This window comes from Dermacentor andersoni, chromosome 7, assembly GCF_023375885.2.
Source record: "Dermacentor andersoni chromosome 7, qqDerAnde1_hic_scaffold, whole genome shotgun sequence".
Taxonomy (NCBI): Eukaryota; Metazoa; Arthropoda; class Arachnida; order Ixodida; family Ixodidae; genus Dermacentor; species Dermacentor andersoni.
Genome location: NC_092820.1, coordinates 67,938,047 through 67,955,178, shown reverse-complemented (window position 1 = coordinate 67,955,178; position 17,132 = coordinate 67,938,047). Strand labels below are relative to the sequence as shown.

General features: G+C 47.5%; 1 protein-coding gene across 1 annotated transcript; it reads left to right on the top strand.

The window, feature by feature from the left end:
* Positions 1-102: 102 nt before the first annotated feature.
* Positions 103-1,278, top strand: LOC126534349 (uncharacterized). Its single transcript, XM_055072822.2, has one exon. The coding sequence runs from the start codon at positions 147-149 to the stop codon at positions 1,209-1,211; it is 1,065 nt and encodes a 354-aa protein (XP_054928797.2). The 5' UTR covers positions 103-146; the 3' UTR covers positions 1,212-1,278.
* The last annotated feature ends 15,854 nt before the right edge of the window (positions 1,279-17,132 follow it).

Here is a 17,132-nt window from a genome sequence, read left to right as displayed (position 1 = left end):
CTAATCCGCTGATGTTCTACATGCAGGTGTCACTTCCCACGATGATCTACTTTCTGTTCCCTGCCCTGGCTATGGCTTTTCTAGACGCACCCAAACCGCATCCTGCCTGGCATGTCGACTACGACGCAACTGCTTTCTACCACCCAATGAATGCCAGCATCACTTCCAGACCGTTGACACCGTCCGTGTGTCCGGCAGCGCCACTGTTCCCGGCAGCGTCACTCGACTTGCGGCCGGAATACCTATCGCCACCAACATCAATTCGCCCATCAGATATAAAGGAGCAGGCGCGCACGGAGGCGTTTTGTGGGCCCGGCTGCTGTGCTTCAACACAGCACGCTAATCCGCTGATGTTCTACATGCAGGTTAGTAAATCATACAGTCTTTTCACGAAGCGTTCAAGTAATTACTTTCTACTGCAGCTGCCGGGCCCACATTGCTGCCTTTCCGTTGTTCAGTGTTGTGATGTTATTCGCTCTTTATTGTTGCTGGCGGGTGACATCGAAACTAACCCTGGACCTGATAGTCAAGCCGTACTAAAGGAACTTAAGAGCCTATCCGCAGGTCAATCGCAACTGATCACCGAGATTCAAGGCCTCAAGTCTCAGTTACTAACAACTGACAAAGCAATATCCGATCTGAGCGTGCGCATGACGAACCTGGAGACCCACTACCAAAAGCTAATCCCCTTGCGTTCTGATATAGAAAGCGTGAAGAGTGATGCTGCCCGTGCAGCACACACAATTCAGAGGCTGGAAGCGCGTCTTGATGATGCCGAGAATCATTCTCGGCGCAACAATCTAATTTTTTATGGTATTGATGAATCTTCAGGGTCAGAGTCGTTCGCGCAATCGGAGCACATAATCATTGACCACTGTCGCAAATATATGAGCATCACTCTTGACCCAAAAGAAATCGAGCGCGCGCACCGCTTGGGCAATAGTGCAGCTAATCGTAACCGCCCCATAATAGTGAAGTTCACCTTTCATAAAACAAAAGATCTTGTTCTCTCTAATGGCCGTAAGTTTAAAGGAACAAACTTCAGCGTTGGCGAGGATTTTACGCGTCCTGTTCAATTGGCCCGCAGACACCTTCTATCATTCGCAAAAAGCAAATCAGCACCTTACTCCCTGCGCTTTAAAACTCTGTTTATGGGTAATAAGCGCTATGTTTTCGATGAACGCACACAGAGTGTGAAAGAATTGCAATAGCAGCCAACTCGACGCGGGAAACGCCCTACGGTATCGACACGAGCTAACCTCTACCTTTCCGTAATCCTTGCCAACGCACGCAGCCTCCTTCCTAAACGCGATATTCTGTCTAACCTCGTGTTGTCGTCTAACAGTAATTTGCTGATAATAACTGAAACCGGGCTCACTGACGATATTACCGATACTGAGGTTCTTGCTGACTTGCCGAATTTTTGCCTTTTCCGGAAAGACCGCGAAATCTCACGAGGTGGTGGTGTGCTAATCGCCGCGCATCACCATTTATCGTGCACGCTTGCAACCATTGAGACTGACTTGGAAATAATATGGCTAATCTGCCGCGCTTCACCACAGACTGTTCTCTTGGGCGTTTGTTACAGACCACCACATAACACTCCTGATTTTTCGCATAAACTTGATAACATCTTGAGCAAACTTAGGGAAAAACACCCTAACGCAGAAATCCTGCTTTTCGGTGACTTTAATTTTCCGCAAATTAACTGGACTAACAATAGTGCTTTAATCATAGGCAATGAAGCTGCTAAAGAATTTGTTAATGTGTGTCTTAATTTCAGTCTAACTCAACTTGTGCTAGAGCCTACGCGGGTTACAAAAGACACATCTAATGTACTCGACCTTATACTAGGCAGCCATCCTGACAGTCTATCATCCATAACTTACCTCCGTGAGGTAAGTGATCATAAAGTAATCCATGCCACCTTCAACTTTCAACCCATGCGACAACCAAAATCTACCCCCGCAGGGGCGTCTGCGTCAGCAGGCGTTTGGTGGGTTGCGACACCACGGACCCGAGCACACGAGGGTTGGCCCCTCCCGCGTGTAGCCGTGCGCGGCTTAGCCGTGTCTGGGGAAAGGGGGATCCTGGGGGTTGAGCCGATGCTGGGTGTCTGGACCTTTAAGGCCCCCCAGCGGAGGCAACACACCTCTTTGGCCTCTGCTTCACATAGACGGCACCCCCAGACTGACCCATCCGGGGGAAATCGGTAGTTGCCTTTTCCTGTCTCTCTCTCCCTACAACCTTCGTCTTTTCCTTACTTTCCACCTTTCCTGTCTCCTTCTCACTTCTTTATTACTTCCGACCTTTCTGGCAGCAAGGGTTAACCTTGTGTGAGTAGCCAACCTTGGTTATATCATATTGGGTTATAGTGGCAACGTACAGCTGGCGTTTGCAGGCCCTGTTGTTCAGGCCCTGCAGCGTCCCCTTGTTGGACTCCATGGTGGGTGGCTAGCGTTGCTGCCGAAAACTACACTTCCACACATGGCTGTTTCCTTCCCTCCACTACCTGATCGCCCTCAGAAAAGAGGGCGCACCGATGAAGTCTTCCAGTTTTTTGGCCGCCAAAAAGAATCATTCCCACGTTTCCATGTGATTCATTCTGCAAACCCAGATAAACAAGTACGAACGATCTCACCCTTCCTTGTTTCCAAGTCATTGACTGAAGTCTTTGGTCTTGGTTATAAGGCGTCGAGGATGGCAAGTGGTGATCTCCTCTTGGAGCTCTGCGACCAAAAACAATATGAAAACTTGTCAAAACTAGTGTCATTTGGGGAAACCCAGATAATTATTACCCCGCACCGCACGATGAACACCACCCGTGGTGTTGTCTCTGACGATGACTTGATGGAGCTCACTGAGGCTGAACTCTTGGAGGGCTTCAGTGACCAGAATGTTATCAATGTTAAACGAATTAAGATGAGGCGAGATGGAAAAGAGATAAAGACGAAACACCTGATACTCACCTTCGGCTCAAGTGTCCTTCCCGAGTCCATCGAGGCCGGTTATATCAAACTTCGTGTTCGGCCATACATTCCCAATCCTCTCAGATGCTTTAAGTGCCAACGTTTCGGCCACAGTTCACAGAACTGTCGAGGCCGGCTGACTTGTGCCAAGTGCAGTGACAACGAACATTCCTCTGAAACGTGTCAGAACACTCCACATTGTGTTAATTGTGATGGCGAGCATGCCGCATACTCGCGGTCATGCCCGTCCTGGAAGAAAGAAAAAGAAATAGTCACAATCAAGGTAAAAGAAAACATATCTTTCAAGGAGGCACGTAGGCGGGTGTCATACCTGTCTAAGAGTAGCTTTGCCGATGTGGCGCGTAAGGGGGCAGCGTCACAACGGCCTCCGGCGGCTGTCCGACCCACAGGCAGTGAGTCGGCAGTTACGCCATCTGGCCCCGCGGCGGTTGCAGCTAGCGCTGCTCCGTCTACCCAGAATGAGGGACCATCGACCCCGAAGGTGGACGCAGCCGAGGCTGCCCCAGCCTCCGAGGCCCCTTCCAGCGCTGGCAACGGCCAGCGCAGCGAAATCCCTCTGGGAGCCCCATCAACCTCCGGGCTGGTGGGCGCAGGGGTCTTGCCCTCCAAGGCGGGACTCCCTCTGAAAACCTCTCGCTCGCAAGAGCGCTTGTCCGGCGCCTCACACGAGGCAATGGACATTACACCTGTCCCCAAGGCGCACCAAACGCCTAAGGAGCGTCGAGAATCGCTCGAACGCTTCAAAAAGAACAAAACACCTATTACAGGGCCTCGAAAGGGCTCTGTAATCTAAGGCATCTTTCCGTTTCCATACACACAGCACCAATTTACTCTAAATATGGATACACAAATCATTCAATGGAACGTTAGAGGTCTTCTTAGAAACCTGGATGACGTACAAGAACTCATACACAAACACAATCCAAAAGTGCTGTGTTTACAGGAAACACACCTAAAATCAAAACACAAACTTTCTCCGACAGTATATAACTTTTCGCAAAGATCGCGATGATGCTATCGCATCATCGGGAGGTGTAGCTATAGTTATCCACAAAAGCATTGCGTGTCAACATTTACAGCTCCAAACGCCTCTTGAAGCAGTGGCAGTTCGAGCTGTCCTCCTAAACAAACTCATCACCATTAGCTCGCTTTACGTACCCCCACACTACAAGTTAAACAGACATGAATTCCAGTCATTTATAGACGAATTGCCAGAACCTTATGTTGTTCTTGGCGATCTCAATGCGCACAGCTCCCTGTGGGGTGACTGTCGTATAGATGCGCGAGGTCGTCTTGTTGAACAGTTCCTTTTTTCTTCTGGTGCGTGCCTTTTGAATAAGAAGAAACCCACTTATTACTGTCTTGCAAATAATACCTTTTCTTCAATTGATCTCAGCATAGTTTCCTCGTCTATACTGCCTGAACTGGAGTGGGAAGTTGCGAACAATCCTTACGGAAGCGACCACTTCCCCATACTATTAACAACACTTAAAGAAAACGAATATCTACCACAGGCTCCTAGGTGGCAGGTTGACACAGCCGACTTGGAGAAATTCCGAACCATAACTAGCATATCATGGGATGACATGTCCTCGTTACAAATTGATGCTGCTATGGATTACCTTACAGCTTTTATTATAGATGCCGCATCTAAATGCATACGTGAAGTAAGTGGCTCGGCATGCAAACGGCATGTCCCGTGGTGGAACGATGAATGTAGAGTCGCACGTAGAAATCAAAACAAAGCGTGGGGGTTGCTACGCGCTTCGCCCACTGCAGAGAATCTTCTTAACTTTAAGAACGTTAAGTCTCAAGGCAGGAGAACCCGCCGACAGGCCAGAAGAGAGAGCTGGCAAAAGTTTTTATCGAACATCAACTCGTTTACAGATGAGGCGAAAGTCTGGAACCGCGTAAATAGAATTAGAGGGAGACAAACATATTCACTCCCTCTGGTAAACACACAGGGTGATACGATGCAACATCAGGCAGACTCACTTGGGGAGCACTTTGAGAGCGTGTCAAGTTCAAAACATTATTCGAAATCCTTCCTGAAATATAAGCAAATAGAAGAATGTAAGCCACTCAAAAGAAAATGTCCACAGAGTTAGTCCTACAACTGCCCATTCAGTATTGCTGAGTTGAAAGCTGCCTTGAGCTCATGCAAGAGCTCTGCACCCGGATCTGACAGAATCATGTATGAAATGCTCAAAAACTTACCCGATGACACGCAAGTTACACTACTTACACTTTTCAACACCATCTGGGATGCAGGGTACCTTCCAACCGCATGGAAGGAAGCTATTGTGGTCCCTGTTTTGAAACAAGGCAAAGACCCTTCCTCAGTGGCAAGTTACCGCCCGATAGCCCTCACAAGTTGCCTTTGTAAGGTATTTGAAAAAATGATTAATCGGCGACTGATCCATTTCCTTGAAATGAGCAAAATGCTTGATCCTTATCAATGCGGCTTTCGAGAAGGGCGGTCCACGACCGATCATCTCGTACGTGTTGAAGCAAATATTCGGGAGGCATTCATACATAAACAGTTCTTCCTATCGATATTTCTCGATATGGAAAAGGCGTATGACACAACGTGGCGTTACGGAATCTTAAGAGACCTGTCAGAAATGGGCATCCACGGTAATATGCTTAACATAATGGAAAGCTATCTGTCAAATCGTACGTTCCGGGTAAAAGTAGGCAATGCACTTTCACGTCCTTTTACGCAAGAAACGGGTGTACCCCAAGGAGGTGTGCTCAGCTGCACGCTCTTCATCGTGAAGATGAACACGCTTCGCGCTTCATTACCCCAAGCCATCTTTTACTCTGTCTACGTGGACGACATTCAGATAGCTTTCAAATCCTGTAACCTCGCAGTGTGCGAGAGACAGGTACAGCATGGCCTGAACAAAGTCTCAATGTGGGCAGACAGGAATGGATTTAAGGTCAATCCTAGCAAAAGCACTTGCGTTCTTTTTACAAGAAAAAGAGGAATGATCCCAGACCCTTGCTTAGAACTGGGTGGAGAACAAATACCTGTAAACAAAGAACACAAATTTCTAGGTGTCATACTTGACTACAGACTCACTTTCGTCCCCCACATTAAACATCTTAAAGAAAAATGTCTAAAAACGATGAACATAATGAAACTCCTATCCCAGAGTACATGGGGTAGTGACAGGATGTCTTTATTGAAACTCTATAAAAGCCTCATTCGTTCACGCCTAGACTATGGTGCCGTGATTTATCACTCTGCCGCCCCGAGTGCGCTAAAAATGCTAGACCCTATTCACCATCTAGGTATCCGTTTAGCCACGGGCGCTTTCAGGACAAGTCCTGTTGAAAGTTTATACGCCGAATCGAACGAGTGGTCACTTCATCTCCAGAGAACATACATCAGCCAAACATATTTTCTGAAAGTTCACTCTAATCCTGAACATCCCTGTTTTAACACCATTAACGACATGACATATGCTACACTGTTTCGTAATCGTCCTTCCGTAAGACAGCCTTTCTCGCTGCGTGTGAGGGAGCTTAGTCATGAAATGCATGTTCCACTTCTCGAACTTCGCCTAATGCATCCAGCCAAGCTGCTACCTCCTTGGGAGTGGCAGTTGATACAGTGCGATACATCTTTCATGGAAGTTACAAAAAACGCTCCAGAGATTGCAATCCAAATGCATTTCCGGGAACTCCAGCACAAATACTCCTGTGCGGATTTCTACACAGACGCATCGAAGTCACACGACGGGGTGTCCTATGCAGCCGTCGGTCCATCTTTCTCGGAATCCGATTTACTGTATCCGGAAACTAGTATCTTCACGGCTGAGGCCTACGCAATATTATCGACCGTGAAGCATATAAGGAAATCAAAACACAAAAAATCAGTTATATATACAGACTCCCTTAGTGTTGTGAAGTCTTTGATGTCATTTTGTAAGCACAAAAATCCAGTAATCAATGAACTATATTCCGTCTTATGTAAAGCGTATATATGTAACCAGCATGTCATCATATGCTGGGTGCCGGGTCATAGGGGCATCGAAGGTAACGTTCTAGTGGACCAGATGGCCACATCAATTTCATTACATGCAGTTAGTTCTACTGCTTCGGTCCCTGTCAAAGACCTGAAGCCTTTCTTAAGAAGGAAACTACGAAACCACTGGCAACGCATGTGGGACGAAGAAATAAATAATAAACTGCATGTAATAAAGCCACAATTAGGTTTCTGGCCTCCTGTAACAAAATCCCGCAGGACAGATGTCCAATTCTGCCGTCTAAGAATAGGACACACTTTTGGCACACATAACTTTTTACTCACGGGAAACGAGCCTCCAAACTGTGGTAGATGCGGGGAGAGGCTGACCGTCCTCCACGCCCTACTGGAGTGTCGGGAAGCCGAATCCGAAAGAAAGAAACATTTTCTCTTAGCATACCGGCACCACATCCCCCTTCATCCAGTAATGTTACTCGGCCCAGAACCGCTGTTTGACTCCAGCGCAGTCCTGGGCTTCCTGAAAGATGTTGTCTTGCATGTTCTTAGCCCCACATGTTCGTAGCGGGTCCTCTCTTCAGAGGATACCGCTGTGATAGCTCTTTCGTGTAGCACGCGCCTCTAGGCCCTTGTGTTTCAAGGGCTCTGGCGAGGCAGCAGTGCTCCAAGTAATTTTACTATCTTATGCATTTTCCTTTTTGTATCATTCTCCTACGATGGATTTTAATGGTCATAGTTTTCTTCATTATTCATCGCCATAATTTTATAGCACGTAGATTTTACGCAGTTTACAGCGACTATTTTTAGGCCACTTTACAGCCAAGTCACATCTTCCATAATAAATCAACATTAACACTTGTCATGGCGCTCTTTGGCCAAACCTGGCCCTTGCGCCACTAAACACAACACATCATCATCATCAACCAAAATCTAACAAAACTATATGCCTGTATGATAAAGGGAACTACGAAGCTATTAATTACGAGTTACGTGACTTCTTTTCTACTTTTGAGACATTCCATATGCGCTCGCCTCAAGAAAACTGGACACTATTTAAAAATAAAATTAATGAACTCGTAAACAAACATATACCAAGAATAACTATGCACACTAATCAAAATAAGCCATGGTTCACCAGAGATTTAAAGAAGCTTGAAAACCAAAAGAAACGTCGCTTCCGGCTAGCCACGCGTCTTGGAAGCACCGAGGCTTGGTCAAGATACTACACGGCAGAGAACGCCTACCTGAGTGCCCTTCGCGCTGCTAAAAAATCTTTTTATAACGTCGACCTGCCCAAGCTACTTACTCAAAATCCTCGGCATTTTAAATCCCAAGGAAGCTCGTACCATCAGCGTGACGAATGCACCAGGCGACACCGCCACGGACGCCGAGTGCACCGATATATTCAACACAGCATTTTTTTCCGTGTTTACAAAACAAACTACCACTCCAGACTCCCCACTACCTACTAACATAACATCACATATGCCACCCGTTGTATTTTCGGTAGATGGTATACTATCAATCATTGAAAAAAACAAATTATGTACTTCTTCTGGTCCCCGCAGGGGCGTCTGCGTCAGCAGGCGTTTGGTGTGTTGCGACACCACGTACCCGAGCACACGAGGGTTGGACCCTCCCGCGTGTAACCGTGCGCGGCTTAGCTGTGTCTGGGGAAAAGGGGATCCTGGGGGTTGAGCCGATGCTGGGTGTTTGGACCTTTAAGGCCCCCCGGCGGAGGCAACACACCCCTTTGGTCTCTGCTTCGCATAGACGGCACCCCCGGACTGACCCACCCGGGGGAAATCGGTAGTTGCCTTTTCCTGTCTCTTTCTCCCTCCAATCTTCGTCTTTCTCTCACTTTCTATCTTTCCTGTCCTCTCTTTATTTTCGTGTTACTTCCGGCTTCGTAGGCAGCAAGGGTTAACCTTGTGCATTATATCCAGTCTTGGGTATATGTATTCGGTTATAGCGGGGTTGTACCGCTGGCGTGCGCAGAACTGAATATTTTCCGTCCTGTGTCGTCCCCGGGTTGGGCTCCATGGTGGGTGGCGGCCATCCCTGCCGAAAACACCATTCTACTAATGGCCACTTCTTTTCCCCGACTACCTGATCGCCCTCAGAAACGAGGGCGCACCGAAGATATTTTCCAATTTCTTGGAAACAAACTGCCAAACTTCCCCAGATTCCATGTAGTTCATTCAAACAAACCTGAAAAGACCATGAGAATGATTTCTCCTTTCCTAGTCTCTAAGAATCTCACTGAAACTCTTGGTGCAGGCTATAAAGCAACGAAAATGGCTAGCGGTGATCTCCTTCTGGAACTCCGCGATCCAAAACAGCTTGAAAACCTTCCTAAAGTTCAGTCATTTTGGGAAATCCCAGTAACTATAACGCCACACCGAACTATGAACACCAGTCGCGGTGTTGTTTCTGACGACGATTTGATGGAGTTAACAGAAGTAGAACTGCTTGAAGGCTGGAGTGAGCAAAGCGTGATTAATGTCAAAAGAATCATGCTAAGGCGTGACGGGAAGGAAATCAAAACCAAACATCTTGTACTGACTTTCTCCTCAAGCATTCTGCCTGAGACACTCGAGGCCGGCTATGTAAAGCTACGAGTCAGGCCGTATGTTCCGAATCCCCTCCGCTGCTTCAAATGCCAGCGTTTCGGCCACAGTTCCCAGAACTGCCGAGGCCGGCCGACATGTGCAAAATGTAGTTCCCGTGACCATGCCTCTGAAACATGCGAAAACGCTCCACACTGCGTGAACTGTGATGGCGAGCATGCCGCATACTCGCGGTCATGCCCGTCTTGGAAGAAAGAAAAAGAAATAGTCGCAATCAAAGTAAAGGAAAACATATCATACAAAGAGGCACGTAGGCGGGTTGCATACCTTCCTAAGACCACCTTTGCCGAAATGGCGCGTCAGGGGCCAGCGTCACAACGGCCTCCGGCGGCTGTTCGACCCACAAGCAGTGAGTCGGCAGTTACGCCATCTGCCCCCGCGACGGTTGCAGCTAGCGCTGCTCTGTCAACCCAGCAGAAGGGACCATCGAGCCCGAAGGTGGGCGCAGCCGAGGCTGCCCCAACATCCCCGGCCCCTTCCAGCGCTGGCAACAGCCGGCGCAGCCAAATCCCTCAGGGAGCCCCATCGACCTCCGGGCTGGTGGGCGCAAGGGTCTTGCCTTCCGAGGCAGGACTCGCTCGGAAATCTTCTCGCTCTCAAGAGCACGTGTCCGGCGCCTCGCTAGAGGCAATGGACACTACACCTGTCCTGAAGGCGCACCAAACGCCTAAGGAGCGGCGGGGCTCCCTCGAACGCTTCAAAAAGGGCAAAACTCCGATTACAGGGCCTCGAAAGAGCTCTGTAATCTAAGGCATAACTTCTATTTCCGTACACACAGCACCAAATTAACTTCGTTATGGACACGCTAATTATGCAGTGGAACGTCAGAGGTCTCCTCAGAAACCTTGATGATGTTCAAGAACTTCTTTACGAACTCACCCCAAAAGTGCTGTGTGTACAGGAAACCCATCTTAAATCTAAACACACTAACTTTCTTCGTCATTATGTTATTTTTCGTAAAGATCGTGATGATGCCATCGCATCATCTGGCGGCGTAGCCATCATACTCGATAAAAGTATAGCGTGTCAACATCTACAACTACAAACGCCCCTAGAGGCAGTGGCCGTTCGAGCCATACTTCTAAACAAACTTATTACCGTCTGCTCTCTGTATATACCCCCGCACTATCATCTCCATAAACATGAATTCCATGCATTAATAGATCAATTACCCCAACCCTATTTGGTTCTAGGAGATTTTAATGCACACAGCAACCTATGGGGTGACTCTCATTGCGATGTGCGAGGTCGACTGATTGAACAGTTTCTCTTTTCATCTGGTGCATGCCTTTTGAATAGTAAGGCACCTACATATTATAATACTGCACATAAGACCTATTCCTCTATAGACATCAGTATTGCATCTCCCACCCTTTTACCTGATCTTAAATGGAACGTTATTAGAAATCCATACGGGAGCGACCATTTCCCGATAGTTCTGTCTACACCGAAGACGAATGAATGTCCCCCACAGTTTCCTCGGTGGAAAACTGATTCAGCCGACTGGGAACAGTTTCGAAAAATTACTGTCATATCGTGGGCTGACGTTTCTGCTCTAAGCCTGGAAGCCGCGATTGAATACTTCACCTTTTTTCTGATTGATGCCGCGACCAAATGTATCCCAGAAACAAAGGGATCATCTAACAAGCGCCGTGTTCCATGGTGGAACGAGGAATGTCGTAACGCGCGTAAAAAGCAGAACAAAGCATGGGGGCTGCTCCGCGATTCTCCGACTGCAGAAAACCTTGTTAATTTCAAGCATGTCAAATCTCAGGGAAGGAGAACGCGCCGACAAGCTAGAAGAGAGAGTTGGCAAAATTATATATCAGGAATTAACTCTTACACGGATGAGACAAAGGTCTGGAATAGAGTGCACAGAATAAAAGGTCGACAATCTTACTCGCTACCCTTAGTAAATACACAGGGAGATAGTATGGAAGACCAGGCGAACTTTCTAGGCGCACACTTTGAACGCATATCCAGTTCGTCGCACTATTCGGACACATTTCAAAGACATAAAGCACGAATAGAACGGCAGCCATTAGTACGAAAACCTGCAAAATGTGAGGTATATAATAGACCATTTGGCATAGCAGAGCTTCAAGCAGCACTAAATGGCTGCAACAAATCTGCCCCAGGCTCTGACCGCATAATATATGAAATGTTAAAGCACTTGCCATCTGAAACACAAAAAACCCTTCTTTTTCTTTACAATGGTATATGGTCTTCCGGCCAGATTCCCTCTGTTTGGAAAGAGGCCATTATAATTCCCATTTTGAAACAGGGTAAGGACCCTTCTTTGGCAAATAGTTATAGACCGATAGCGTTGACAAGCTGCCTATGCAAACTCTTTGAAAAGATGGTGAATAAACGCTTGCTCCACTATCTTGAAACCAACAAAATATTAGACCCATACCAATGCGGTTTCAGGGAAGGTAGGTCGACGACAGACCAGCTTGTCCGCATGGAAATGTACATCCGTGAAGCCTTTATCCACAAACAGCTTGTCGTATCTGTATTCCTTGATATGGAAAAGGCGTATGACACTACGTGGCGCTTTGGGATCCTTCGGGATCTTTCTGGAATGGGTATACGTGGCAACCTGCTGACCATTATTGAAAGCTACCTGTCTGACAGAACGTTTCGTGTTAGAGTTGGCAATGTACAGTCACGATCATTCATACAGGAGACAGGTGTACCGCAGGGTGGAGTGCTGAGCTGTACACTCTTTATTGTGAAAATGAATTCCTTACATACCATCATACCTCGCACACTCTTTTACTCGGTTTATGTGGACGATGTGCAGATAGCTTTTAGATCGTGCAGTCTTAGTATCTGCGAGAGACAGCTACAGCTCGGCCTAAACAAACTCTCAAAGTGGTCAGAAGAAAATGGTTTTAAATTTAATCCTCAAAAAAGCACATGTTTTCTCTTCTCAAACAAGAGAGGCATATCACCAGGACCGACTACTGACCTTAATGGAGAACGACTGTCGGTCAGCCTTGAACACAAATTTTTAGGTATTATCTTGGACACAAAACTTAATTTCATTCCTCATTTGAAATATCTCAAAGCGAAGTGCCTGAAGACAATGAACCTGCTGAAGCTACTTTCTCGAACAAACTGGGGCAGTGACAGGAGGTGTTTGCTTAGCCTATATAGGAGCCTTGTACGATCACGCCTCGACTATGGAGCCGTGGTGTACCAATCCGCATCGGATAGTGCTCTCAGAATCCTCGACCCAGTCCACAATCTAGGCATACGGCTGGCAACAGGCGCATTTAGGACAAGTCCTGTGGAAAGTCTGTATGTGGAGGGGAACGAATGGTCGTTACATCTGCGCAGAACGTATTTAAGCTTCTCCTACTTTTTAAAATGTAAATCGAATAACGAACATCCGTGTTACTCAACCGTACTTGACTTGTCTTCTGCAAGACTTCACCACAACCGCCCATCTGTTCCAGCTCCTCTGTCTGTGCGCTTAGAACAACTGGCTCACGAAACTGGTATTAAACATCGAGAAACAGTCCTAATGACTCCCACTAACCTTGCACCACCTTGGGAATGGCAGTCTATCCAATGTGATATGTCTTTCGTCGCAATAACAAAACATGCGCCTGAGGTGCATATACATTCACACTTCCTCGAACTCCAGGCGAAGTACTCCTGCGCAGAGTTTTATACAGACGCTTCAAAGTCTACTCATGGTGTAGCTTATGCAGCGCTCGGACCTTCATTTTCAACGTCCGGTGCATTAAATCCACACACCAGCATTTTCACAGCGGAGGCATACGCGATCCTCTCTGCTGTGAAACATATGAAACAAACAGGTATAATAAAGGCTGTCATATTCACAGACTCATTAAGCGTTGTTAGTTGCATATCAAGTCTACGAAAACACAAAAACCCCATCCTTAATGAACTGTATAACCTTCTATGTTCAGCATACATGTCTAACCAAATGATTGTTCTTTGTTGGGTGCCTGGCCATAGAGGCCTAGAGGGCAACGTAGCTGCTGACGAAAGGGCTACATCCGTACCTTTTTGTGATGCAAACATTAATATACCTGTACCCTACACAGACCTTAAGCCATTTTTACAGCATAAACTACGGAAATATTGGCAACGGCAATGGGACACTCGGGTATCCAACAAACTGCACCTAATCAAACCGAAAATAGGAAACTGGATCTCTGAGAAAACAACGAGACAACAGGAAGTACTGCTCTGTAGGTTAAGAATTGGACACACCTATAGCACTCACTCGTATATTCTAACTGGAACTAACCCTCCGACATGCACTAGGTGTGGAAGTAGACTTACAGTCCTTCACGTTCTCATTCAGTGCCCATTATTAGAAATGGAGAGAAAAAAGTTCTTCCCTTCCTTGTACAGTCATGATATACCTCTGCACCCAGTCTTCTTTTTAGGCAATGACCCTCTATTTAATTTTAAATCAGTGCTCAAGTTCTTAGAAGAAACTAATACTATAGAAATCATTTGGCCAGGCTATTTGTAGCACAGCCTCTGCTTAGAGGCTGTAGCTGCAATGAAATCACTTACAGAGCACATGCCTCGCAGCCCTTGCACTGAAGGGCTCTGCAGAGGCACTGGTGCTGCCATAAATTAACATGTTTTAGTATCTTATTGTTCTCAACGTTCTTTTACAACCATAGGACTCACTTTTCATTGACATTATTTTAATAGATACATATTTTACACCATTTAAAGCGAATATTTTAGGCCAATATACAGCCACTACCGCCATATTCATCGATACTCATTGCTATTCATCACCAAATGTCATGGCGCTCTTTGGCCATTTCTGGCCCTTGCGCCAAGAAACGATATCCATCATCACTTCTTCTGGTGTAGACGAAATTAACTCAAAGATCCTAATGAATACTAAGCATATATCCGCGGCATGTATCACTCTGTTGTTCACGCAGTCATTGTCTACAGGTACATTACCGGATGATTGGAAAATGGGAAAGGTCGTTCCAGTATTCAAAGCAGGTAACAAAGACTCCCCCTTAAACCAGCGCCCCATTTCATTAACTAGTGTTCCTTGCAAAATCATGGAACATGTCATATACTCGCATATCATGAACTTTTTAGACTCGGAAAACTTCTTTCATCCTTCACAACATGGTTTTCGTAAAGGGCTTTCATGTGAAACACAACTAGCTATCTTCCTTAATGATCTCCACGTTAATCTTGATAACAACGTTCAAACCGATGCAATCTTTCTAGACTACTCTAAAGCTTTTGACACAGTGCCTCATAACCGCTTGCTAATAAAATTATCTAGATTGAACTTGGATCCTGTTGTAGTACAATGGATAAAAGAATTCCTTACTAATCGTTCCCAGTTCGTCTTTGTCAATAACGTCTCCACTGTGTGTCCCGACTCTTGGTCTGGGCTTGTTGTTGGCCGAACATCCAGGATGTCACCAGACTGCGGACTGTCACACTATCAGCCGACCCGGAGACTCGCAGGTTGGTGAAGGTGAGGGTCGGTTGAGTCGGCATCTTGGCTGGCAGGCGTATAGCTGGGCCCGGTGGAAGTAGGGCGTAGTTCTTATCAGCCTCTTGTGCCTCCTTCTCGTCGAATAGAGGCGTAGTGCTGGAACTCATGGCTGCGTCGGTTTCTTCTGAAAGCCTGCTTGCCACAGCCACACCCTCTGCTGGTGGAGCGTCGCCCACAGGATTCTCCGCCTCGGCCACCTGCCCAGAGGGGGTGTCAACCACACCCTCCACGCCGGGAGCCTCGGGGAGGGGGGGGGGCCGCCTGTGACGGCGTCTGTGGGCCCGCCCTCGGCAGCGGACGGAGCCTCCGCACTGACAGGAAGCCCCTCCGCTGCCGCAGGAAGGTCTTCAACACTACCTCCCTCGGGAGGAGTGTGGAACTCAGGTTCCTCGACGGGGACAGGAAGCTCCTGGGCAGGAATGGTATGTGAACCCAGGAACATGGAGATGTGGAGGCGCATCATGTCTTGATGCTCCCTGAACTCGTCGAGGTTGTCACGCAAGTCGGGGGGGGGGATCAAGATGGGCACAGATGTGTATTCAAAGGATGCCCCTGCCAGGTTGGTCAGCAAGGGATCATCGATGCCTTTGATTTCGAGATCTTCGAAAACCAGGCGTGCATGGATCTTGGCAAGGGTGTAGGCCCACAAGGCGAAGTAAACTTCGTGCGAACCGTCGGTCAACTTGGGGGTGGCCTTGCGCACGCGGGCCATAAGGTCGTCCACGCCCCTCCATCTTCTCAGCCAGCTCTTCAGGATGCAGGGGCGTGGCGTGGCCCTCAGGTACAGCGCACGGGGAAAGCGCCCGTCTGGGCACACACAGACGTGCCTCAGGCCATCGCTGTTGGTGGTGGAAAATCTGGCCTTGCTGGCTGTACTTGAGGTGGAGACGTGACTAGTTTGGTCGTCTTCTTGACGTATCACAGTGGGGGCAGCAGCTGGTGGAGGGGGAGCCTCCACTCCTTCGCCTTGTTGCAGACGGAGAAGGTAAGCGAAGTTCGCTGCTGGATCGTCGTACGGGTTAAGTGCACGTGCGTCCTCTTCGGTCACAGGTTCCCCCGTACGAAACTCTTCTTCAGCGTAGTAGCCGCGGTTGCGGCGTGGTCTTCTGGGATTAGCCATGTGAGAAAATAACACAGTTGTCTTGAAGAATCACAGTTGAAACATATATGGGACGCTCACAGGACAACAAGATATAAATAGTATCGAAAACGCAGTAATATGTACAATATTTAGAAGGTCCGGCCCGGGACAGTTGGGCCGGAGAATAGCCGATGCTAGGACATAGTGGGTCCCTCGGCAATGCCGCGAGCTGCCCTACTGTAAACGGTCTCTCGTGACGTGGGAGTCGATGAAGAGGGTGTAAATGGGCTGCTGGTCGACGCTCTGAGGAGCTCGTCCTGCAGAGCTACAGAAGCCACGAGAGCGACTATTTTTAGGCCACTTTACAGCCAAGCCACATCTTCCATAATACATTAACATTACCATTTGTCATGGCGCTCTTTGGCCAAACTTGGCCCTTGCGCCACAAAACACCACACATCATCAATGCCCGCCGCTGTCGTCTGCGCTCAATTTAAAGCGCATCTTGGCGCGTCTCAACTGGGAGCGTCTTGCGTCGCATGGCGGCAGCGCGTCTTGCGTTGCGTAGCACTCTGTTGTTCACGCAATCATTGTCTACAGGTACTTTACCGGATGATTGGAAAATGGGAAAGGTCGTTCCAGTATTCAAAGCAGGTAACAAAGACTCCCCCTTAAACTACCGCCCCATTTCATTAACTAGTGTTCCTTGCAAAATCATGGAACATGTCATATACTCGCATATGATGAACTTTTTAGACTCGGAAAACTTCTTTCATCCTTCACAACATGGTTTTCGTAAAGGGCTTTCATGTGAAACACAACTAGCTATCTTCCTTAATGATCTCCACGTTAATCTTGATAACAACGTTCAAACCGATGCAATCTTTCTAGACTACTCTAAAGCTTTTGA

Excerpts from the sequence above, each read along its gene's own strand:
- LOC126534349 (XM_055072822.2), top strand. The coding sequence starts at position 147 with ATGAATGCCAGCATCACTTCCAGACCGTTGACACCGTCCGTGTGTCCG.